The 22,088-nt window shown below is 40.0% G+C and overlaps 2 protein-coding genes across 4 annotated transcripts; one reads left to right on the top strand and one right to left on the bottom strand.

Moving 5' to 3' along the window:
* Positions 1-223: 223 nt before the first annotated feature.
* Positions 224-6,361, top strand: mettl5 (methyltransferase 5, N6-adenosine). 2 transcript variants are annotated; one of them, XM_054787997.1, is made up of 7 exons: positions 224-436; positions 510-624; positions 695-879; positions 1,490-1,572; positions 4,453-4,504; positions 4,581-4,630; positions 4,938-6,358. In XM_054787997.1, exons 1-7 carry the CDS (start codon positions 337-339, stop codon positions 4,977-4,979), a joined length of 627 nt encoding a protein of 208 aa, XP_054643972.1. In that variant the 5' UTR covers positions 224-336; the 3' UTR covers positions 4,980-6,358. The 2 variants fall into 2 exon arrangements, with proteins under 2 accessions (XP_054643972.1, XP_054643971.1); XM_054787996.1 differs by having other exon boundaries at positions 4,581-6,361.
* On the bottom strand, positions 4,380-21,822 carry ssb (small RNA binding exonuclease protection factor La). Of its 2 annotated transcripts, none has more exons than XM_054787989.1 (12): positions 21,715-21,822; positions 20,822-20,887; positions 20,614-20,717; positions 13,780-13,954; positions 11,492-11,599; positions 11,306-11,409; positions 9,086-9,157; positions 8,965-9,007; positions 8,398-8,538; positions 8,136-8,322; positions 5,230-5,352; positions 4,380-5,155 (listed from the first exon to the last, which is right to left on the bottom strand). In XM_054787989.1, exons 2-12 carry the CDS (start codon positions 20,876-20,878, stop codon positions 5,076-5,078), a joined length of 1,194 nt encoding a protein of 397 aa, XP_054643964.1. In that variant the 5' UTR covers positions 20,879-20,887; positions 21,715-21,822; the 3' UTR covers positions 4,380-5,075. The 2 variants fall into 2 exon arrangements, with proteins under 2 accessions (XP_054643964.1, XP_054643963.1); XM_054787988.1 differs by having other exon boundaries at positions 21,770-21,788.
* Positions 21,823-22,088: the final 266 nt, after the last annotated feature.

Raw genomic sequence — 22,088 nt, 5'->3', positions numbered from 1 at the left:
CCCTTGGGCGGATTCCGTAGATAATCGTGCCTCTAAATGTGATTTTTTTTTCTTATCATATTATAATTTTGATTATTTATTCCCCTGTGATTTGTATTGTATTACACCAGAAATTGTATTATATAAAATATCAAAATAATTTTAAACATGTATTCGGCTTAAATACTAAAATTGTACAAGAGCGGAACTATAGCTGTGTGTGTTGGTTCCGGTGCTGATCGGATTGTTTTGATTGACGTACCAATACGGATGTTGTCCACAACTACAGGAAAACATAACAAAATTCGCCTTTTTGGCATTTTGTGGACAGGTTAGGACCCATTTAGTTACACAGTGATGAAACTTAAAGAGTTGGAAAGTTATCTACAGCAAGTAGATACATTTGAAGAGCCGAAAATCCTTCTGGAGCAATACCCGACTAGTGCGCATATTGCTGGTGCGTATACAATAACAACGTGCGTTTGTGTACCTTGTGGATGAAGTACATTTACTTTGTCATGTTTCCACAGCATGTATGCTCTACACAATACACAACACATTTGATGACATTGAGGGTAAACTAGTAGCAGATCTAGGATGTGGCTGCGGAGTCCTCAGCATCGGAGCGGCGATGCTTGAAGCAGGGTGAGACTCGACCATCTTCCACACATGATGTTTATTATACGTTAATAACACCTGGAATCGTCTTCCAAAGACTGTGCGTCGGATTCGACATTGACAATGACGCACTGGACACATTCAGAAGAAATGTGGAGGAATTTGAGGTTTCCACCGTTGATCTGGTCCAGTGTGATCTCTGTACTTTGAGGGCAGAAGAATATGCCAACAAGTTTGACACTGTCATCATGAATCCTCCTTTTGGAACTAAACACAACCAGGGTAAGGTCATAGAATAACATATACAGTAATATATGGTTAGTAGGGGTGTCACGAGACAAGACGATGCACGAGATTGGGTCTACGAGACGAGATTTTAACATTGCTTTTAAGAAAAGTCCAATCTACTATTTTAATTTTATATGTTACACTCTGTGTGTATGCTAGCAGCCCTGCCTCCACCCACTGAGACAAAGAGACTGTATGACTGACAAAAGGGTTCACTCCGTTCATACCGTTGTTCTATGGAACACACGCATCAAAGTGCTTGAAACCAATGCACAGAGTGAACCCTCTTCCTTACTATTTGGAGGCAGGAGACGAGGAAAACATACACGAATGCACATGGCAATATAGTAAGGCCGTCAAAAGTATCCAATTCATTTTCATTTATTGTGTGATTAATTCATGTATTTATTATTCCCGCAGGCCTACTGCTCAGGACACTTTTTTTTCTGAATGAGAAATCTTGTCACGTTTTAATCTTGTGACATCCCGAATGGTTTGGTCGGGGGGGGTTTTGTGCAACTTGCATTTCCCATACATCACTACACAAAATAGCCAAAGCAAGCATTTTGTGTTATGTTGGCATTACGTTGCTGTCTTATTCAAGGTATGGACATGAAGTTTTTAAGAGCAGCTATAACGATGGCAAAGACAGCTGTGTATTCTCTACACAAAACATCAACACGTGAGGTAAGTGACATTACAACTTATTAGAAAAATGGAGCACATTAATGCCAGTTAGAACAAACATGTCTTCACTGACAGTAGACCCTACGAGGTTAAAGAAAAAGTGCACTTTTTGGAATTTTGCCCATCATCTACAGTCCTTATGTGAGACATGAACACACGTCTTTCTCTTTTCTGTGCATTGTAAAGATATAAAAACAGATTAAAAGAGAGGCAAGTAGTTAATGCACGTGATGGGCCACACCTATTCCACCTAGAAAGCCCGCTGTTTTAAAACACCTCCAACAAGGTTTTATGGTTTTATGGCATGTAGTAACAGATACATTCATGATAACATGTAATACTTTTTGCCCTATTTTGGTAATTTTAATGTCACGTTATGTAAATGGAGTGTTGTTGACGCTTTTTTCAGAAGGCTTTATGGCAGAATAGGTGCGTCCCTTTACGTGCATTCTTAGCTGCGTCTTATGATCTGATTTTATATCGTTCAATTGTGGATGACGGGCAATTTTCTTTTTTTTTAAGTTCACTTTTCCTTTAACTTTAAAGAACATAAAGCATGGGTGTTCAAAGTGGGCCATTTGCAGCACATTCTAAAAATATAATTGACAAAAAAAACAAAAAAAAATAGAAAATCAGCAGTAATTGTATGAGAATAAAATCAAACTATTAAGAGAAAAAAGTTGTACTCTAAGGAGAAAAAAAAATCCTAATTTCATGAGAATAACGTTGTAATATGAGGAAAAATAACATAATTTTAGTAGCATAGAGCCAAAATGTTAAAGAATAATAAAGTCATCTAATGATAAACAAAATTAGGTTGGCAAAAAATGTATAAAATTATGGGAATAAAGTCATTACGAGAAGAACATATACAAGAAGGAATTGGAAATATTTGGAACATTTTAAAAACTACAGCAGAAATTGAAACAAAACAGCTGTAATTTTACTCAAATAAAGTCCAAATATTAAAAGAAAATGTTGTATTCTAACAAGAAAAAAAATGTTGCAATTTTACAGGAATAAACTTGTAATTTAATGAGGAAAAATTAAAGAAAAAAAATGTATATTTTTAAAGTTGTGTTATCAGAAACAAAACAAAATAAAGTTGTAATTTTTGGAAAATTGGGTTGGGAAATAAATGATAATATCATGGGAATAAAGTCATGATATGAGAAGAACATTTACAAAGATTATTTAAGAAGAAAGAGTTGGTAAGAGTTGATACCAGCTTTTTCACCTGTATCACAAAGCTGAGATTTTACAAAATATCAAAAGTGGCAAAGTTGCATCCTTTCATTTTTACAATGTATTACTATGTTTGGCCTAATGTGAAGACCATCTGTGCTGCAGACATGTGACATTTTAACAGTCTTACTTATTGCAAAAATGTAATACTGCATCTTCTTCGGTGTGGCTGTGCATGAGTACGTTAGTAAAGCTCACTCCTTGAACCTTAAGGGCCTTGCTCGGTGTTGAGTTGACTGTCCGGGCTTTTAGTGCAACACTTGGCACTCGACTCTCATGCACAAGGTCCTGGATTGGAGCCCAGCGCGTATTATGAATGTACTAAGTTCATTAGAGCCAGTTCAGCCTTGTGGCGTTATTATACAATATGCTGTTCTAGTGCAGGGATCTGCAACCAGTGGCTCCTGCTGGTTTATGCTTCTGTATAGTCACTATGCTGTACCTTCTCACGCCGTCATGAGCCTTTGAAAGTTCGGCGACATGCAGTTCTCCACTCAAGTTCCGGGGGCACTGTTTTCTGGTTAGTCAGCTCCGTGAGAAGACCTTGGTCAACTATTTAGCTTGTTAGCTTTCTTGTCACTAGCGAACAATGGCAAATAAAGTGATACGGAGAGAGGTACTGGAACTGGAAAAAAAAAACACGTGTAACAACACTTTCATTGCAAATTGTTGATCCCAAATTGGTGGAGAAGGCTTAAGAAACATGACTAACTGGCAGATGGCAACACGTGTGGCTCCCCACTCCACCAAGATGAACAGGAAGACAGAAAAGAAACGTGACACTACTGTACGTGTATGGAATCTTTATATGTAGCGTTACCTTCAGTTTAGTGGTGAAATAGGTTGGGTGGCTCAAAGTGGCTTTTAATCTGGTGGAAACATGCCCAAATGGCTCTTTTGATGGCAAAGGTTGCCGACCCTCATTTTAGTGGAGCCCCACTAGTCCGCCACTGCACATGCCTGGAGATCAAACCAGCGTCCACAGATGAGTTGAGCAGCGCTAGCCGACGAGATAAAAGCCCGAGCTGTCAACTCCTCATGCAGCGCGGCTCTCTAAGGCGTCAGGGAGTTTGGTTTGCTCGCACAGTAGGGGTGTCACAAGATGAGACGACACGTGATTGGGTCTAGAACGAGACAAGAAGATTTGACATATTGCAATGTACTCATTTAAATGACTTAGGTTACTGTTACCTTGCATTGCTCCTCACAAGGCTACCCTCTTCTGCACTGTGTATGCTAGCAGCCCCACCTCCACAAAGAGACTGTATGACTGACAAAAGGGCTCACTCCGTTCACGGTGTTGTTCTATGGAACAAACACACCAAGGTGCCAAAGCCAATGCACACAATGTTTGGAAGCGGGAGACGAGGAAAACAGACGTGCATGCACATGGCAATATATTGAAGCCGGCAAAATTATCAAGTTCATTTTCATTTATTGTGTGATTTATCGTCCCAGGCCTAGTGCCCATCAGAAATCTTGTCATGTTTTAATAGCGCAAGATCTTGTGACACCCCTATCACACAGCTGGCATATGATGTACTGCTTCAGTTCTACAGTAGTTGCTTTATAGGTCATTTATTGTAACACAGCAATCAAAAGCGCATGACATTTACATTCTGGATCCAATTCCAGCACATAGAAAAGAAAGCCAACGACTGGGGAGTGAAGATGGAAGTTATTGCAGGTAAAATGTAAAAAAAAAAATAATAATGTGTATAAAACAAACTGTTCTAAGAGTGATTTCATTCTTTTGTAAACAGAACTGAGATACGACTTGCCAGCTTCTTACAAGTTTCACAAAAAGAAATCGGTGAGTTTATGGGCTGCTGCTCCAACACTCCTCCTGCGTCACGTATTTGCAATTCATAATGAAAACGTAAAAAATAGCAAATCTTTATTTCTGAAAGGAATCTATGAGGGGGAAAGAGAACACACTGGCATGATGATTCTGTTTGTCACACAACTAAAATGTGTTGAAATTAAATTAGCCTCCAAGAGCAGAAAGTTATGCATTATACAAATGAAATTGTCTTAAGAGTAACATGGGTGCTTATGGAAAAGAGCTGGAAAGGACTTGAAAAGCAGACAAAACTGATGGCAAACAAACACTTCTCTAGGTTGACATCCAGGTGGATTTCCTGCGCTTCTCCAGAGTGTGACGTTTTGTTGTTTTTTTATTGGAATGGACTTTAGTTTGCCTTTGTATCTAATAAATGTTTTCTCCAAAAGAAACATTCTTGAGTGTGGTCTTGTCACTAAGATCCATTTTCAGTTTTGGCCACCTTTGCTGCAGGACCATCCGCATCTTCCAGTTCTCTCTTGGGGGCCGCCGGGGCTGTGGGGGAAGCACAAATTGAGCATTGTTGTCTTTACTATCAAAACATAAGAGCACGTTTTCAGCTGTTTTACCGTCTTCATCGTCGCTGTCAAATTTAGTCTTTTTGCCCTGGTACACTTGACTCCTTCCCTGATCTCTGCCGCCTTTTCCCTTTCGAAATCCTCTTCCTCTGCCGCCAAATTTCCCTCTGCCTCCTTTAAAGAGAGAAAACATGAACGTCAAGTACTTACTGGAAGCTGGGCTGGCTGCACGGGCTGAGGTGTTTGCCTCAGGGGCGTATTGAGTCATTTGGGGGCCCTCCACATCCTTGTGACACTGACACTACACAAGGTCTTCAGTGTTTTCCTGCTTTTGAAATCTGTTATGTCTGCTTAAGTTGCTAGTTACATAACCATATTTATATACGCCGCTCCCCCACTCCCATATATTTTAAATATTAATGTTTATCGTCTGCAAACAAGTGTTACAAGCTACATAAAGTTCTTAAAATCCTCCTGGGGGATTATTACCACCTAACAAGTGAATCAACACTTTTACTGTAATTGATAAGAACATTAAGCAACATTTAATATAGTTTACTGCTTTCATAATCACATTTTTGTCATGAACAGCCTCACTCTCAGTTCATCTTTAGACCCCACAGTACAAATTGTCCCTCGCTACATCACGGTTCGAATATTGCTCCCTCACTCTTATCGTGGATTTTCAAAAATTAATTCATTAATAAATGATGGCTGTTTTGGTTGAATATGGCCTAATATAAGTAAATAAAAAATGAATATTTAAGCAAACTGTAGTTATTCTTGGCCTAAATTAAGCAATTTCAAGCATAAAATTGCCAAATGAAGTAACTAAATGAACTAAAATACAACTACAAGGCAGAAGCAGCATTGTAACTGAATCTAGTGCTCTACATTGGCCACTAGGTGTCAGTATTGTTATTGACGAGACTCGTCACCAAGGTTGCCTAGGGAACACATTTACTGTGACACTGCCAGAGCAGGAGTTTTATTCACGTCTTACATGGCTTTCTTACTCTAATTTTGTCTACTACAGTGGTCCCCAACCTTTTTACAGTGGAGTACCCCTTCAGATATTTGCCTGAAGCCATGTACCCCCTACTCCTGCACACTAAAAACATACACTTTTTATCTTAATTAACTTGAAATATTCAACAGAATTAATTTGTTAATGAATTTTATAGTGATTCCGGGTAGAAAAAATGTGTATTTTTCATGGTCACATTTTGATAAAAGTTTGACATGAGCACTGATAAATAAATAAAAAAATACATACAACCAAGGATAAAGCCTCATTTTTGGGGGAATCCCCACTTGCAGTGACAAGTTTTCACCGCTGCGCCATGCGGCGATTGGAACACCGATATAAATGAAATGTCAGAGATGAAACACTCTTAATGCACAAATAGTCATCAAACGTACTTGTTTGTTCACACAGACCAATGAACAACTTCATGCTCTTGTCTCCTTTCTGCCCCGTTCTCCTTGCGCCCTGACGCGTTGAGACGCACTTGTAATTGTGAATGTTCGGCGTCAATCGTTTTTATTCATAGTATACCCTAGGCCTGTCAGGATAATCGATAAATCAAATGATTAAAAAAATAACAGCCCCAGCGTGGGAATATTTTGGTTTTAAACAGAATGAACAAGGTGAGCGCATGAACACTGACCAACCAATATGTCACATTTGTTCAAAGTAGTGATAAGGAAGCAGTAGAACACGACGAACTTGTATGCACACATGAAACACAACCACCTTTTCGCTTTTCATAACTGGGAAGAAAAAAAACTACCGCAGGAGGTGCAGCAGAGCTTTCGTCCCGACAGCCAACGCTTACTGAGGCGTTTGGTCTGCAATGTAAATATAAACAAAATAGGGCAAAATGGTGCGCGCTCACAGACAGTGTCGCTCACAACATTGCAAAAGAAATGCAACCATTCAACACAGTTGAAAAGCCAACATTTCAGAAAATGCTACAAATTTGACTAATTAATGAAAGAATGGGCTAAGTCAAGCTAATGCGGCTCACACAGGTACACCACACTTGAGTACCATCTAGTGGTACAAATGTGAATTACATCTCTCGACAATAATGAATAGAAAAATGAAAATGTTGTCAATAGTTTGTAACACAGTTATCGACCAGCAAAATTTGTTATTGTGATAGGCGTAACATACCCCACATGACAATTGGCATACCTCTGGGGGTACGCGGACCCCACTTTGGGAGCCCAGAGTCTACTATATTGTGTAATATGAGTGTAAAGGCACAAGGAAGTACGCCTGTCCAGAAGAAAACAAGGAACTGCTAACATGTCTTATTTATGTCCTATTTTCTTTTACTGTGTCTACTACTTGTATATTGGGTAAAAGGAGTGTAAAGGTGACTATAGTGGTGTTATTTGATGTCTAGAGGGCTCTAATGTTAGAAACTGTATTTAGAAGATCGTAAACAGGTTTTCTATGCCATAACTACGAAAATATTCCATTTATTTATATTGAATCCTACTCTGGGGAAATTCACTTATCGCAGTCGGGTCTGGAACCAATTAACCACGATAAACGAGGGACGACTGTACTCCTTCTCTGCAACTGACACTTGCTGTGGTTGTGTGTCTGTTGTGACTGCGAAAAAATGTTAAGACCTTCGCTAGTTTTGATAAAAACTTTTCCCTCTTGCCTTCTCTTCTCTGCTGCATTGGAGTACGCTCCCGCTTTATTTTTCTCCAAACCGTGCCAACAAGTTTGTTTTGCTCCTCTCGGTTGAAAGTGGTTGAAACCATCAGGATAGATTACACATTTTGATGTCGTTTTAAGCACGTGAATTCAGACTAAAAAGGTAATATGTAGTGTAAATCAAAGGAAATAAACCCATCGTGAGTTTTAAATGAGACATTTGGGGGGCCCCCTAGGCAATTGTCTGTGTTTGACTAATGGCAAGTCCGCCCCGGTTTACCTTTTCCTTTGTTCCGGTTGAAAGAATCCTGTTGAGCTTCAATAATCTTCTTCAGGACTTCTTTCTCCTCATCTCCTTCAAGCAGCTGCCACGTGACAACGTTATCCTTGACTTTCAGCTCTCCGTCATTCGCCTCTTTGGCATTCTCGAATGCTTCCTTTGCATTCTTGTCGAAGAGAAGGGTGCCCTTTGTGGGGAGTCAAAACATGTCTGATTAACAGTCTTCGTCTACGAGCATGAAGCAAAGGAAGAGTTTAGTTACCTCTTTGGCCCCTCTCGTGAAATCAACCCACTTGATTCGACCGTGCCCTGAGAACAGTTCATGAAAGTCCTCTCTGGAAACATCTTGCAGCTCTCCAGAGAACTTTAATAAGGAACCCGAATGTTCTTCCAAGAGCACATTCTGGAAAAAAAAAAACAAATCCTAGGCATGGAGCAGTCATCCTAGAAATACACTAAGGGGGGTTCCACATCCCATTTGTACTAAAGTGGCTGTGGTAATCAGATTAGTTTTAGCTCCAGAACCTTCCCCAGTTCTCTCTTCAATTGCCTTTGTTTACTCGCAACACAATCCAGGTTCATCACAATCCACTATCACCGAAGCATAAATAAATACAAATTGTGAGGTTTTTTTTTTTAAATGTTAGTACATATATGCTGACCATTTTAACTGTATTATCACATATTTATAAATACACACTTAGGGTGAATGAGATGTGTTTTCTGTAAAATTTAAAAAAAAAAACGGCCTATGACCTAAATGCAAAATTATAAAATAAGTATGCAGGAATCTACTGTAATGCTTAGTAGGACATTAGAGGGATCATACCATATCTTTCTCCTCCACGTTTTTCTGATGCTGTTCTTTATCCCTGAAAGAGATAAGGAGCAGTCTGGGTTCACAAAAAAAGGTTTTTAGAATTTTTATTTTTTTTTGCATTTATACTCACTGTTTGACTTTTGCTTTTGTTTCAGCTTTGTGTTGTTTTTTTTCCTCTGCTTTCTTTGCATGGTAGTCTGCTCTGAAAACACAAGGACATCTTGTTCATAAGAGGCTTCTCTCCACACCAGCCTGATCCACCTTATCAAATATGTCCATTTCCAGTAAAAACAACATTATATTGGGGAAACGCTCGTGCAAATACGTTCTTCTTCCTAGATATCCAAGCAACATCCCTCCCATGGATGTCATCTATGTGTAGAAAAAACATTAAAGTTACAGATGCACAATATCTTTTTTTTTTCCCCCAACCGATACCAATAACTTGCTGCTTCTTAAGATATCTTAACGACAACCAATAACTTTTTTTAATATCTACTTTTTAAAATTCAGATTGAACTATAGTTTGTGCACACCTGGAGGTGAGAAGGACTGGAAAAAATTTGGATTTGAGTACCTGTTGATTAGTCCTAATCAAATATCATGACATTACTACTACCACATCACTACTATCAGGACAACCAGGGTATAGAGCGGAGTGAGCCACCTGCTGTGACCCAGCAAATTGCACTATATTCGGACACATGCATGTGCCGCCACGGAGGTCTCTGGCAAACCTTTTTTCAATTGCTGCAGCGATGGCATTTCGGGTGGCTGATAAGGTTTTTTTGTGTGCTCGATGGTTTCTTTTCCCCCCCTCATCGCAGAGCATTTGGTACAACCAGCATGCAAAATGTCTTCCTGGGAAAGTGAATGTTTGTTTACAAGTAAGCTCAGGGGAGGTTACGACAAGCCATTAACATCACAGACAGGAGAAAAAGGGAGCGCTCGATTTGCTCACCTGCACATTACGAGTAGTCTCCCCTCATTGGAGCGTTTGTTAAATTAGCAGTCATCAGAGTTTGTAATGTTGCCAGATTTATCAGTATGACACAGGTCACAGGCAGGAGAAAAAAGGTGCGCTTCATTTGCTCAGTTGCGCAGTACTCAGGCTACTCAGGCCTCATTGTAGCATTTTTTAAATGATCGGTTATCGCAGCTATGTATAATGTTATCTGATTTATCGGTATAACATCATAATTCCCTCATATCGGCCTTGTAATTATCATGCACCCCTAATTAAAATCCTAATTTCTCCCTAAAGACATTGGGTGGCAGGACAGACCATTTAAAAAATGGTCTCCTATGTGTGCAATGACAGCATACTGCTGTGTTTGTTTTTGAGTTTGGAAAAGTTAACGCTAGGTGTAGCATTCCTTTATATGCTGCTATGTGAAATCAATGCACCCAGGAAGGGAGTTCCACTAATGATTAAAATACAGGAAAATACTGCAAGTATTACATTTTGTCATCAAAGTTCCCTCTAAGCTGTGCACAATCACGCACTGCTCCCGCATTCTCTGCGCACCGCAAATCATTGCTGCACGCAAAACACATTGCAACCTGATCTGTAAATTAAATAAACACCATGTATTCTGTACCGTTTTGCATTGCACCTCAGTGAGTGACAGGCGACAACAAGCGGTAACATATAACAGTGACGAACAAGCTGTCCAGCCAATGATGAGATCCTGTTGGCACGTGTTTACTTATGCAGCTAATTCATTCATTAACAGCACTTTACGTAGTCCGTGCCGCTGTTTTGCAACTGATATAATATAACATAGGTGAGCTTAGACAGCTAAATGTTGCTTGCTAACCCCGTATTATGGCGAAACCAACATCTTCTCTCTAAACTAAAGGGGGGGAAAAGCGGTTCTTTTAAGGTGGACTGGCTGTCGGAGTATGCGGTAACAGAAGAACAAGAGGTGAAACTGGGTGAGATTTTTTCTCTTTCGATTGAGAAAGGGCTTCTCTACAAAAAAAAAAATGCTGCAAAGCCAAAGTAGCAAGCCAGCTTGTGTGGAGTGAATGTGTGGAGTTATGTAACTGCAGCATAGCTATAAAACCATAAAACCTTGTTGGAGGTGTTTTACTAGCGGGCTTTCTAGGCAGAATAGGTGTGCCCCATTAATGAGCTGCCTCTTTTTACCTGTTTTTATATCTTTAGAACACACAGAAAAGAGAAAGACCTGTGTTCATGTCTCACATAAGGATTGTGGATGGGCAAAATTCCAAACATAGTGCAGTTTTCCTTGAAGTGGCGTGATGGTGATTAAACATGAAAAATCAAACAAAAACCTGAATGCAGACTTTACAGTCCGTGATGGAAGATGCGAGGAATGCATACCTTGATAACACCAGCATCTCATTATCTTTGAAGGATTTTATATCTGAACGTTCAAGGAACTTCTTGGATGACTCTTCTGAATCAAAACAGATAAACACTGATCCCTGTCAAAAGAAGATTCAGAAATTCTACGAAATCTCACAGAATGACATGATATTAATGAGTACATGTAATTAAATGTACTACCTTGAACTGCCGCTCCATATCTCTCCTCATTTGAATGTTTTCTATGTTGCCTTTTCCGTTCAACCACTCCTGGATCTCGTCAAGGGTGGTCGCCAAGGGAAAACCTTTCTGGAGGAGAAAAGACACGATTGTCCATGTCAAACTCTGGCTGTGCTGGAGCCTATGCCAGCTGACTTGAGTCGAGAGCTAAGTAAATACAAGGAAATTTGGCTGGAACTCTCTAGAGTAGACAGCATCGTTAATCTTCTTAACACAGAGAATAAGATGTATAACAGGAGGGATCAGTGTTGGCAACTTAGTGACTTTGCCATTATACACTGCTCAAAAAAATTAAAGGAACACTTGGAAAACACATCAGATCTAAATTGGGGGAAAAATGATCTTGAATATCTTTCCTGATAATAAGTGGGTGATGTATTAGTAACAAAATGATGCCACATCATTTGATAGAAATGAAAATGGTCACCCTATAGAGGGGGGAAATCAAAGACACCCCAAAAATGAAAGTGAAAAAATGATGCAGCACACTGGTCCATTTGGCTAAAATGTCATTGTAGCAACTCAAAATGATTCTCAGTAGTTTGTGTGGCCCCCACGTGCTTGTACGCATGCCTGACAACGTCGGGGCATGCTCCTAATGAGACTACGGATGGTGTCCTGGGGGATCTCCTCCCAGATCTGGACCAGGGCATCACTGCGGTACCTGGACGCATGGAGGAGATTCCAGGAGACAGGTAGTTACTCCAGGAGAGCTGGACAGGGCCGTAGAAGGTCCTTCAACCCTCAGCAGGATCGGTATCGGCTCCTTTGTGCAAGGAGGAACAGGATAAGCACTGCCAGAGCCCTACAAAATGACCTCCAGCAGGCCACTGGTGGGAATGTTTCTGACCAAACAATCAGAAACAGGCTCCATGAGGGTGGCCTGAGGGCCCGACGTCCTGTAGTGGGCCCTGTGCTCACTGCCCAGCACCGTAGAGCTCGATTGGCATTTGCCATAGACCACCAGAATTGGCAACTACAACACTGGTGCCCTGTGCTCTTCACTGATGAGAGCAAGTTCAACCTGAGCACATGTGACAGACGTGAAAGGGTCTGGAGATGCCGTGGAGAACGTTATGCTGCCTGCAACATCATTCAGCATGACCGGTTTGGTGGTGGGTCAGTGATGGTCTGGGGAGGCATATCCCTGGAAGGACGCACAGACCTCTACAGGTTAGATAATGGCACCCTGACTGCTATTAGGTATCGGGATGAAATCTTTGGACCCATTGTCAGAACCTACGCTGGTGCAGTGGGACCTGGGTTCCTCCTGGTCCACGACAATGCCCGACCTCATGTGGCTAGTGTATGCAGGTAGTTCCTGGAGGATGAAGGAATTGATACCATTGACTGGCCCCCACGTTCACCTGACCTAAACCCAATAGAACACCTCTGGGACATTATGTTTAGGTCCACCCGGCGCCTCCAGGTTGCTCCTCAGACTGTCCAGGAGCTCATGGATGCCCTGGTCCAGATCTGGGAGGAGATCCCCCAGGACACCATCCGTAGTCTCATTAGGAGCATGCCCCGACGTTGTCAGGCATGCGTACAAGCACGTGGGGGCCACACAAACTACTGAGAATCATTTTGAGTTGCTACAATGACATTTTGGCCAAATGGACCAGTGTGCTGCATCATTTTTTCACTTTCATTTTTGGGGTGTCTTTGATTTCCCCCCTCTATAGGGTGACCATTTTCATTTCTATCAAATTATGTGGCATCATTTTGTTACTAATACATCACCCACTTATTATCAGGAAAGATATTCAAGATCATTTTCCCCCAGTTTAGATCTGATGTGTTTTCCAAGTGTTCCTTTAATTTTTTTGAGCAGTATATTTACCCAGTATTCAAACCACCCGAGGTTGTCTTTTTCCAAAAAAGCCACTGGTGACTTTCCGGTCTTTTTGGAAACTTTGAGACTAACGTAAAAGCATTTGTCGCTCTTCTATATGAGCAGCGGGTCCTGCTGTGCCTCCCGCTATCTAAAAGCCCTCACATGGGGCTCAGTCTTGCTTTTGACATAAAACCCCCCACAGAAAGAAGCAACAAAATAAAGTCCATTTGTATCTCTAATCATATTTGTTTTGCTTTTCATGTTTTTTGCTCATTTTTTGGGATGTGGGATGAAACAGAGTACCGTACTTATTTCTACTGTCTGCTGTAGATGTGTGACATGCAAATGTCTGCAGGTGGGGTATGTGGTACAGTTTTCCAAAAATGCAAAGCGTGCCAACTGAAGAACTTACAATGTACACCGATTTGTGTTTGACAGCATCTTTGTACTCGTCGTTCAGCTCAGGTAAAGGTTTGTCTGGAGATCTCCTGATCTTAGTCTTGTCCTCGCTGATCTCCAAGAGGCCAGTTGTCGATTTCTGGAGCGCGGCAATGATGACGTCAGCCTCCGAGGTAATGGATTTCAGTCTGGGAAAGGATGTCGTGAAAAGTTCAATGATTCCATTTGGGGTTTAACGTTTCTATTCAATTATTATCAATTAGGGAAGGCCTGATACCGCAATGTTGTACATGCCAATCCAATAACAACCTCCTTTTCTCTTTTCTTGTCATAGTACTACATTTGTATGTGGGTACTTTGCTTTAATTAAAGCAGGGGTGTTCAAAGTGCAGCTACACTCTAAAAATATAATTTAACAGGAGAAAGAAAAAAAAACAGCAGTAATTTTACAAGAATAAAGACAAAATATTAACAACAAAATTTGAATCTAACGAGAAAAAGGTTGTAATTTTACAAGAATGGTGTCGTAATATGAGCAACAGTAACATCATGTTAGTCTCACAGAGTGGAAATATGAAATTAAAAAATACATTTTTTTGAAGTCGTAATATTATGAGAAACAAAACGACTTAAATTGTCATTTTTGGAAAATGACGTAGTGGAAAAACGCATGTTAGGAGAATAACGTCAAAATATTGTGGGAATATGGTCAATAATAACAACAAGAAGAAAATTAACAAGAAAGTTGGAAAAAAACAGCAGAAATGGGGAAAAAACACCTGTAATTTTACATGAACAAAGTAAAAAAAAAAGGAAAAAAAGGGTAATCAAATGAGAAAATGCAATTTTTTTCAATAACTTGGTAATTTTATGAGTAAAAAAATAATTTTAGTAGCATAAAGTTGAAATATTAAAGAAAAAGTTTTTTTTAAAGTCATAATATTGTGAGAATCAAACAAAATGAATAAAGTCGTCATTTTTGGAAAATTACGTTGCGGAAAAAGTTCATAATAATGCAATATATATTATAATAACAGCAGAAACGCACAAAACAGCTGTAATTTTACAATTGTAAAAGAGAAAAATGATGAGGAAAAATGTAATTTGAGTCGCATAGAGTTTAAATATCAAAGAAAATGTTTGGGGGTTTTTTTATGTTGTAATATTATGAGAAATAAACAAAATAAAATTGTCATTGTTGGAAAATTAGGCTGGGGGAAAATATATAATAAAGTCTAAAAGTCAAAATATTATGGGAATAGAGTCATATTGCAAAAAATTTACAAAGATTAGTGACAAAAAAAGTTTCAATACTTAAAAAAATAACAGCAAAAATTGAAAAAAATAGCCAAGTGTGAATGAAGTTGATGTTAATAATAGGTTAATAATAGGTTAATAATTCTTTAAGAGGCTCCTCTGTCCTCCACTCATTGCCTGTATTGATAGCACATATTTGAACTCAGTATCAGTATAAAAGACACCTGTCCACAACCTGAAACAGTCAGACTCCAAACTCCACTATGGCCAAGATCAAAGAGCTGCCAAAGGACACCAGAAACAAAACTGTAGACCTGCACCAGGCTGGGAAGACTGAATCTGCAATAGGTAAGCAGCTTGCTGTGAAGAAATCAACTGTGGGAGCAATTATTAGAAAGTGGAGGACATACAAGACCACTGATAATCTCCCTCAATCTGGGGCTCCACGCAAGATCTCACCCCGTGGGGTCAAAACGATCACGACAACGGTGAGCAAAAATCCCAGAACCACATGGGGGGACCTAGTGAATGACCTGCAGAGAGCTGGGACCAAAGTAAAAAGGCTACCATCAATAACACACTACGCCGCCAGGGACTGAAATCCTGCAGTGCCAGACGTGTCCCCCTGCTTAAGCCAGCACATGTCCAGGCTCGTCTGAAGTTTGCTAGAGAGCATTTGGATGATCCAGAAGAGGATTGGGAGAATGTGATATGATCAGATGAAACCAAAATAGAACTTTTTGGTAGAAACTCAACTTGTCGTGTTTGGAGGAAAAACAATGCTGAGTTGAATCCAAAGAACACCATACCTACTGTGAAGCATGGGGGTGGAAACATCATGCTTTGAAACTATTTTTCATTGAAGGGCATTGAAGATGAAACGTGGCTGGGTCTTTCAGCATGATAATGATCCCAAACACACCGCCCGGGCAACGAAGGAGTGGCTTCGTAAGAACCGTTTGAAGGTCCTGGAGTGGCCTGGCCAGTCTCCAGATCTCAACCCCATAGAAAATCTTTGGAAGGAGTTGAAAGTCCGTGTTGCCCAGCGACAGCCGCAAAACATCACTGGTCTAGAGGAGATCTGCATGGAGGAATGGGCCAAAATACCAGCAACAGTGTGTGAAAACCTTGTGAAGACTGACTGAAAACGTTTGACCTCTGTCATTGCCAACAAAAGGTATATAACAAAGTACTGACCAAATACTTATTTTACACCATAATTTGATAATAAATTCTCTAAAAATCAGACAATGTGATTTTCTGGATTTTTTCCCCTCATTTTGTCTCTCATAGTTGAGGTACACCTACGATGAAAATTGGAGACCTCTCTCATCTTTTAAGTGGGAGAACTTGCGCAATTGGTGGCTGACTAAATACTTTTTTGCCCCACTGTATATATAAAAAACGTCTTAGCATATCTACGTGTTGATTTATTAAATATCAAAGTGGCAAAGTTGCATCCTCTTTCACTATGTGGCCCTCGCTGGAAAAACATTTGGACACCCCTGGTTTAAAGTGATTGTCAAGTCCCGCCTGCCGTGCCCTCTGCGAGACATTTTGCTTCACGGCGGCCATGTTTTTCCCCCACCAATAATGGTCAAATTTTACACACACGTGCTTGTCAGTGCACTAAAAGGTGTCACTTCTTCAAATGTCAAGTCAGTCAGACTTCATTGGGTTCAACTTTGGGGTTTAATAACAGCGCCGCCATGTGGTGTATTTCTCAGAAAAATAATAGCACGGGAAACACAGATAGCGCTTCAGGAGTCGAAGAGTCGCACCACGGTGTCACATGACTGTACGAGCACGGCTTTGACTGTTGTGAAAGCTATTTTGGAGGCCACCATCGTCAAAAGGTCAGCCCTAAGATCTTCAGACGGGACTATCAATGCTTTAAACTGCTTGAGTTGGTGACTTTTGGGTTGGGTTGGGTTTTAATTCATCCTGAACATGCATATGAGTCAAACAGTAGCACATCACATAGTACAATTCACAATTTTGCATGTCCAAAAAGGAGTAGGAAGAAGCAAGGCTTATTTAATTCTACCCCTCATCAGTTTCACATCAGTTGCAATACATTTATTCACCTCTTGTTTTCCAGGTGTACTTTGTAAGGCTGCATGACAATGTAGTGCAAACATAGCCAAGGTTTATACTTACTAAAAGGAAGCTACAGGCTTAATAATAACTGATAGAATGGTTGACAGAATGGTTGGTTGATAATGAGTGAGTACAGACCATGTACTCACCACAATGAAGAGTTAGTAGTTAGTGTAGTAGTGGTTAGATATAGTATTGTATGTACACAGTAGTTCAGGTCTCTTCTTCTTTGTATTTGGTGAACATCAACTGCTTGTACTTTTTCTTAAAATCGCTCATTTTAGAACATTGTTTGAGTTCAAGTTCCACAACTTGATTCCACATACAGAAATGCTGAAAGTTTTCAGTGTTGTCCGTGCATATGTGTTTTAGGTTTATTTTCCCCTCAGATCATATTTCTCCTCTCTTGTTGATAAGAATTGTTTTACATTTTTGGGTAGAAGGTTATTGTTTGCTTTATGCATAATTTTAGCCGTCTGAAAGTTTACTAGATCCACACATTTTAATAGATATAAAAGACATAATAAAATGTTTGTGTGTTCTCTGTAAGCAGCATTATGAATTATCCTAAGTGACCTTTTTTTGTAGCACAGTTAGTGACTGAAGTGCACTTTTGTAACTACCCCAAAACTCCACACAATAAGTTAGGTATGGTAATGTCAGTGAACAGTAGAGCATATGTAGTGCTTTTTAGTCGAGAACAACTTTTGCTTTATTCAGTATTGAGGTGTTTCTTGCCACTTTATGTTGTATATTTTTAATGTGAGATTTCCAGTTCATCTTCTCGTCGATTATAACCCCGTATATTTTCGTTCACCCTGTCAATATCTACACCAGGGGTCACCAACATGGTGCCCGCGGGCAACATGTAGCCCCCACGACCACATGAGGTGCCGGCAAGCCTGCTTTTCATTCAGGTTCTCAGTTAATAATGAAAGAACCGTAGAAAGAAATGCATTCTGAAATACAAAATTGTGGAGTTGTGGACACCAGCATTTTGTTCATGTTCTGGTAAAACAAGCATACCGTGAAGCACCGTGTATAAACCGCACCCGTGTATTAACCGCACCCCCATTTTCAGGCTCACGGCGGGGGAAAACATTTTTTTAGTTCATAAATGCTTGCCAACTCTTTCATCTCAAATCAACATGCGTAAAGGTACTAAGCAATTTCAAAAAGAAGAATAAAGGAGAAATCTGAACTTCGGCATCTAGATCTTTAATATTACGGCTAAGCACAGAGTAATAATAATAATAATAATAAATCAAAATAAAGAAATTTGCAATTTTCAGAGATGTTTTGATATCTTATCTTTTACTGCTTCTCTTTTTCTCTATTATTATTTTATTGCATTGCTTCAGTGTGAATTTGAATAAACTCCAACGTTGTATTGTATTTTACATTGGAAGCTTAGGTTATCTTCAGTGTATGTAGAGATCGTTTCACTGTGTGAAAATACAGACAGCCGTCAGATAAGTTAGTTGCATACACAAGCATTTTCAGCAACTGTACAGCAGAGGGCGCTAAAGTCAAAGCAACTGTCTGACCCACAGACGGCTATTCTAAAATGGACTTCTCGTCAATTTCTGTGTCTGGTCACAGACCTGTCATCGTGTATAAACCGCACCCCGATTTTTTGCTTACCAGTGGGAAAAAAAGTGCGGTTTATACACGGTGCTTTACGGTATTCGCTTTGTTGGGTTTAAAATAAGCTCTGAAAATAAATGTTACAAAAATGAGTAGCTCTTGGCCATTTTCATTTTGTAAAAGTAGCTCTCACAAGGAAAAACGTTGGTGACCCCTGGTCTACACCATCAATTTGTATTTGCTGATACGCTTCCTTTTTGCACTTCCCAAATAGCATTACTTTAGTTTTACTTTGGTTCAGTGATAGTCTGTTTTTATCAAACCATCTTTTTTAGTATAGTTAGTTCATCTGTGATTTTTTTTTTACTAGCTCTGGTGTGCTGTGTCCAGAACATAATGGGGTTGTATCGTCTGCAAATAATACTCGCTTTAGGTCTTTCGGGACTTTACAGATGTCGTTTATATAGATTAAATAAATTTGGTCCTAGGATTAACCCCTGGGGTACGCCGCATGATATGTTTAACCCCTCGGATGTATATTCTCCTAGCTTCACCTATTGCCTCCTGTCTGCTAAGTATCTTTTAACCCAATTCAAGACTAACTCTCTGATTCCGTACCTTTCTAGTTTTGTGATTAGGATAACCTGATTAATTGTGTCGAAGGCTTTTGTTAAATCCATACATAGTGCAGCTGCCCACTTTCTGTGATCTATAGCATTGGTAATTTCCTCTGTAATTTCAATTATTGCCATGGAAGTTGAAATGTTAGTTCTCTATCCGTATTGACTGTCCGCAAGTAACTCATTTTTATTTATAAAATTGTCCAACATGTTATTAAATACGTCTGTGTAGGCTCTCAGTCGTACAGGAGTTGTCCATCGAGGGAAAGGCTTCTTGATACGTCATCTGTACTTCTGTGAAGAAGGTGTCGGACGTTTCGCTCCTCATCCGAAGAGCTTCGTCAGCGAACTAGTAAGTGCTGGTAGCCTAGGCCTTAAATACAGTAAGAGTGGGCGGAATTGGTGTGCCAACACCCTCCTCCTATTGGTTCCTTACACTAAGTCTTGCAAATGAGGTAGAGCCAGGGCTGAGCCAGAACAATAGATGCTAACGAGCCAGTATCAGAGTCGTTCATACCCAACTCAGGGAGCGACACTTCCCTTTTATCGGAGGTGCTAATGGCAGGAGAGGATTCGACTACTACTCCGCCCAGGCTTAGTGTAAGGAACCAATAGGAGGAGGGTCTTGGCATTCGAGAATGTTATCAATAGCAAATGACATGTTCTTTACTACTTTATAATTCAGATGTTTATCCGCATACACGGTCACTCCTCCTCCACTTTTGTTGTTCCTATTGACGCAGTTCATGTCATAACCTTCCAGCTCAAAGTCCACGCCTTTGTTGACATTAATCCAAGCTTCTGAAATAGCGATTATTTTAAAGAGTTCCTTAAATAGACTCAGGTATTGTCTGATATTATTATAATTTGCATCCATACTTCTACTATTAATGTGAATGATTGACAACTTATTTCCTATATGAAAGTTGTCATTATATTGCTCATCTGTATAGTAGCAGCAGTCATTTCTGATATGAGAAAAGAAGTTTGTGTCTGGGTCTATGTCTTCCTCCAAAATGTTATGTAGTAGTTTATTGTCCACGTGTTAACCGGCTACCATTATCATGAGGTCTACCATGAGCTATTATAAATAAAACACTTGTATTATATTAGTTTGTCCAGATCCTTCAGACTCCTGACCATTAATACTTTTGTGCTATCAAAAAGGTCAGTGATCCATCAAAATTACTTTTGGAGCCAAAATTACAAATGGTTTTGGGTGTACATAATGGGTCCTTGACTTATCTCTGTGTTTTTCTTCTGAGCGACGAGGAGCAACAAACCTGTTGAATTTGAGCATGGTCTCCAAAGTGACCCAACCATCATCAAGCTGCAGCTGCTCTTTGAGGAAGCGATCTCGTAGAAGATTGTGATCCCCAAAGTAGTACTAGAGGCAACAATATACAGTAAGGAACAAAGCTGTTCATAACGACTGACAATCCACGGCCTAAATATACAAAACACACTGAATGAACACGTAGTGTCATATACCTCAACTTGACGTGCCACTTTTACCTCCACCGGGGACATCTCCTGACTTTCAGACATGACTGTTCTCTGCACACAAAACAACAGCAGAGAAAATACAAGTCACACATTTAATTGGAAACTAAATCATATCAAACTTTCCGATGAAAAAGTGAATTATACACATGAATTGATGTCCAAAGGGCGGGACGCCGACATTTGTTCTAATACAGGTTGAACTCTACAGCAGGGGTGCCCATTACATCAATCGCGAAGGTAGTATGCGTCGGTCGCGTAAACATCACTTTGTAGATGTCATATGACGTGAAGATCCCCTCCTGATTCGCTCTTGCTCCCCCGCGACAATGGTGAACGTCACGTCTCAAACAACACATACAGTAGAGGTGCAGCTTTCGTTTTTATTATTCAGATGCCGATATCTATAACAAAATGAATTTACCGGTTGGGTTTTATATATGTTATATGTTTTATAGCATGAGATAGATCATGTCGACTTATAACTTGCGGGAAAAGTGCATGCACCCCGATATACATGTACCGTCGCTTTCATGTTAGCTAACATGCTAGCTTGCTAACATGTCGCAGTTGCACACCCAGCACACAGCGTGCTCACACACACACACAATTAGCTCCCTTTATGGTCATTCATTGTATTCATATCGACAACAGTACGTGAATTCGTGGTAGTATTTCTGCCGTTACGTTGCTTTAGCTTATTTTCAATAGCTAAGTCGGTGACATTATTCGAAAGATCAGGCAGCGTGCTGCCCATACAAGGCTGAACCGGGACGTTGTATGCTTTCATATAATATACATAAATAAACATTTCCAGGACGACATAAATGAACTACTGTAGTGTTTTTTTGTGAAATGAAGGCGTTATACACTGTACTTACAACTCACGGAATACAAGCCCGCAGCAACTTTAAGCGTTCTAACCAAAAGACTTGCCTTCAACAGCCGATAGCACATGTGGGAGGGCGTGCTACGGAACCACCCGAGGGTCAAAATACATCATCCGCAGCCGGTTCAATGAGTGTAGCTACCTCAAAATGTCGCTAGATGTCACTGCCGCCCATTGTGGTGAATGAAATTTTTCAAGTCGTTGTCAAGCCTGTTGCGTATTTGCGCCCTCAGCAAGGGACAAACCAAATGCAAAACACTGTAAAATAATGTTTTGTCCAGATATTTTCTTCAAAGACAGAAATTTAGTAGTTATTGTGTGTTTACTCAATAGTTTGAGGTGGTTTTGGTAACTCATTTTTAAGAC

The sequence above is a fragment of the Dunckerocampus dactyliophorus genome, chromosome 9, assembly GCF_027744805.1.
Source record: "Dunckerocampus dactyliophorus isolate RoL2022-P2 chromosome 9, RoL_Ddac_1.1, whole genome shotgun sequence".
In the NCBI taxonomy this organism is placed as follows: domain Eukaryota; kingdom Metazoa; phylum Chordata; class Actinopteri; order Syngnathiformes; family Syngnathidae; genus Dunckerocampus; species Dunckerocampus dactyliophorus.
The sequence above is the reverse complement of the archived record's forward strand: the minus strand, read 5'-3'. Positions and strand labels throughout refer to the sequence as shown.

What these genes read in the sequence shown, in the direction of transcription:
- mettl5 (XM_054787996.1), top strand. Translation starts at nt 337, where the DNA reads ATGAAACTTAAAGAGTTGGAAAGTTATCTACAGCAAGTAGATACATTT. An exon ending in TGGAACTAAACACAACCAGG is followed by an intron (nt 880 to 1,489) that starts GTAAGGTCATAG and finishes GTCTTATTCAAG; the next exon opens with GTATGGACATGAAGTTTTTA. An exon ending in GAAGATGGAAGTTATTGCAG is followed by an intron (nt 4,505 to 4,580) that starts GTAAAATGTAAA and finishes TTTTGTAAACAG; the next exon opens with AACTGAGATACGACTTGCCA.
- ssb (XM_054787989.1), bottom strand. Translation starts at nt 20,878, where the DNA reads ATGTCTGAAAGTCAGGAGATGTCCCCGGTGGAGGTAAAAGTGGCACGT. An exon ending in ACCATGCTCAAATTCAACAG is followed by an intron (nt 13,955 to 20,613) that starts GTTTGTTGCTCC and finishes ATCCTTTCCCAG; the next exon opens with ACTGAAATCCATTACCTCGG. An exon ending in ACGTGGAGGAGAAAGATATG is followed by an intron (nt 8,539 to 8,964) that starts GTATGATCCCTC and finishes TTTTTTTTCCAG; the next exon opens with AATGTGCTCTTGGAAGAACA.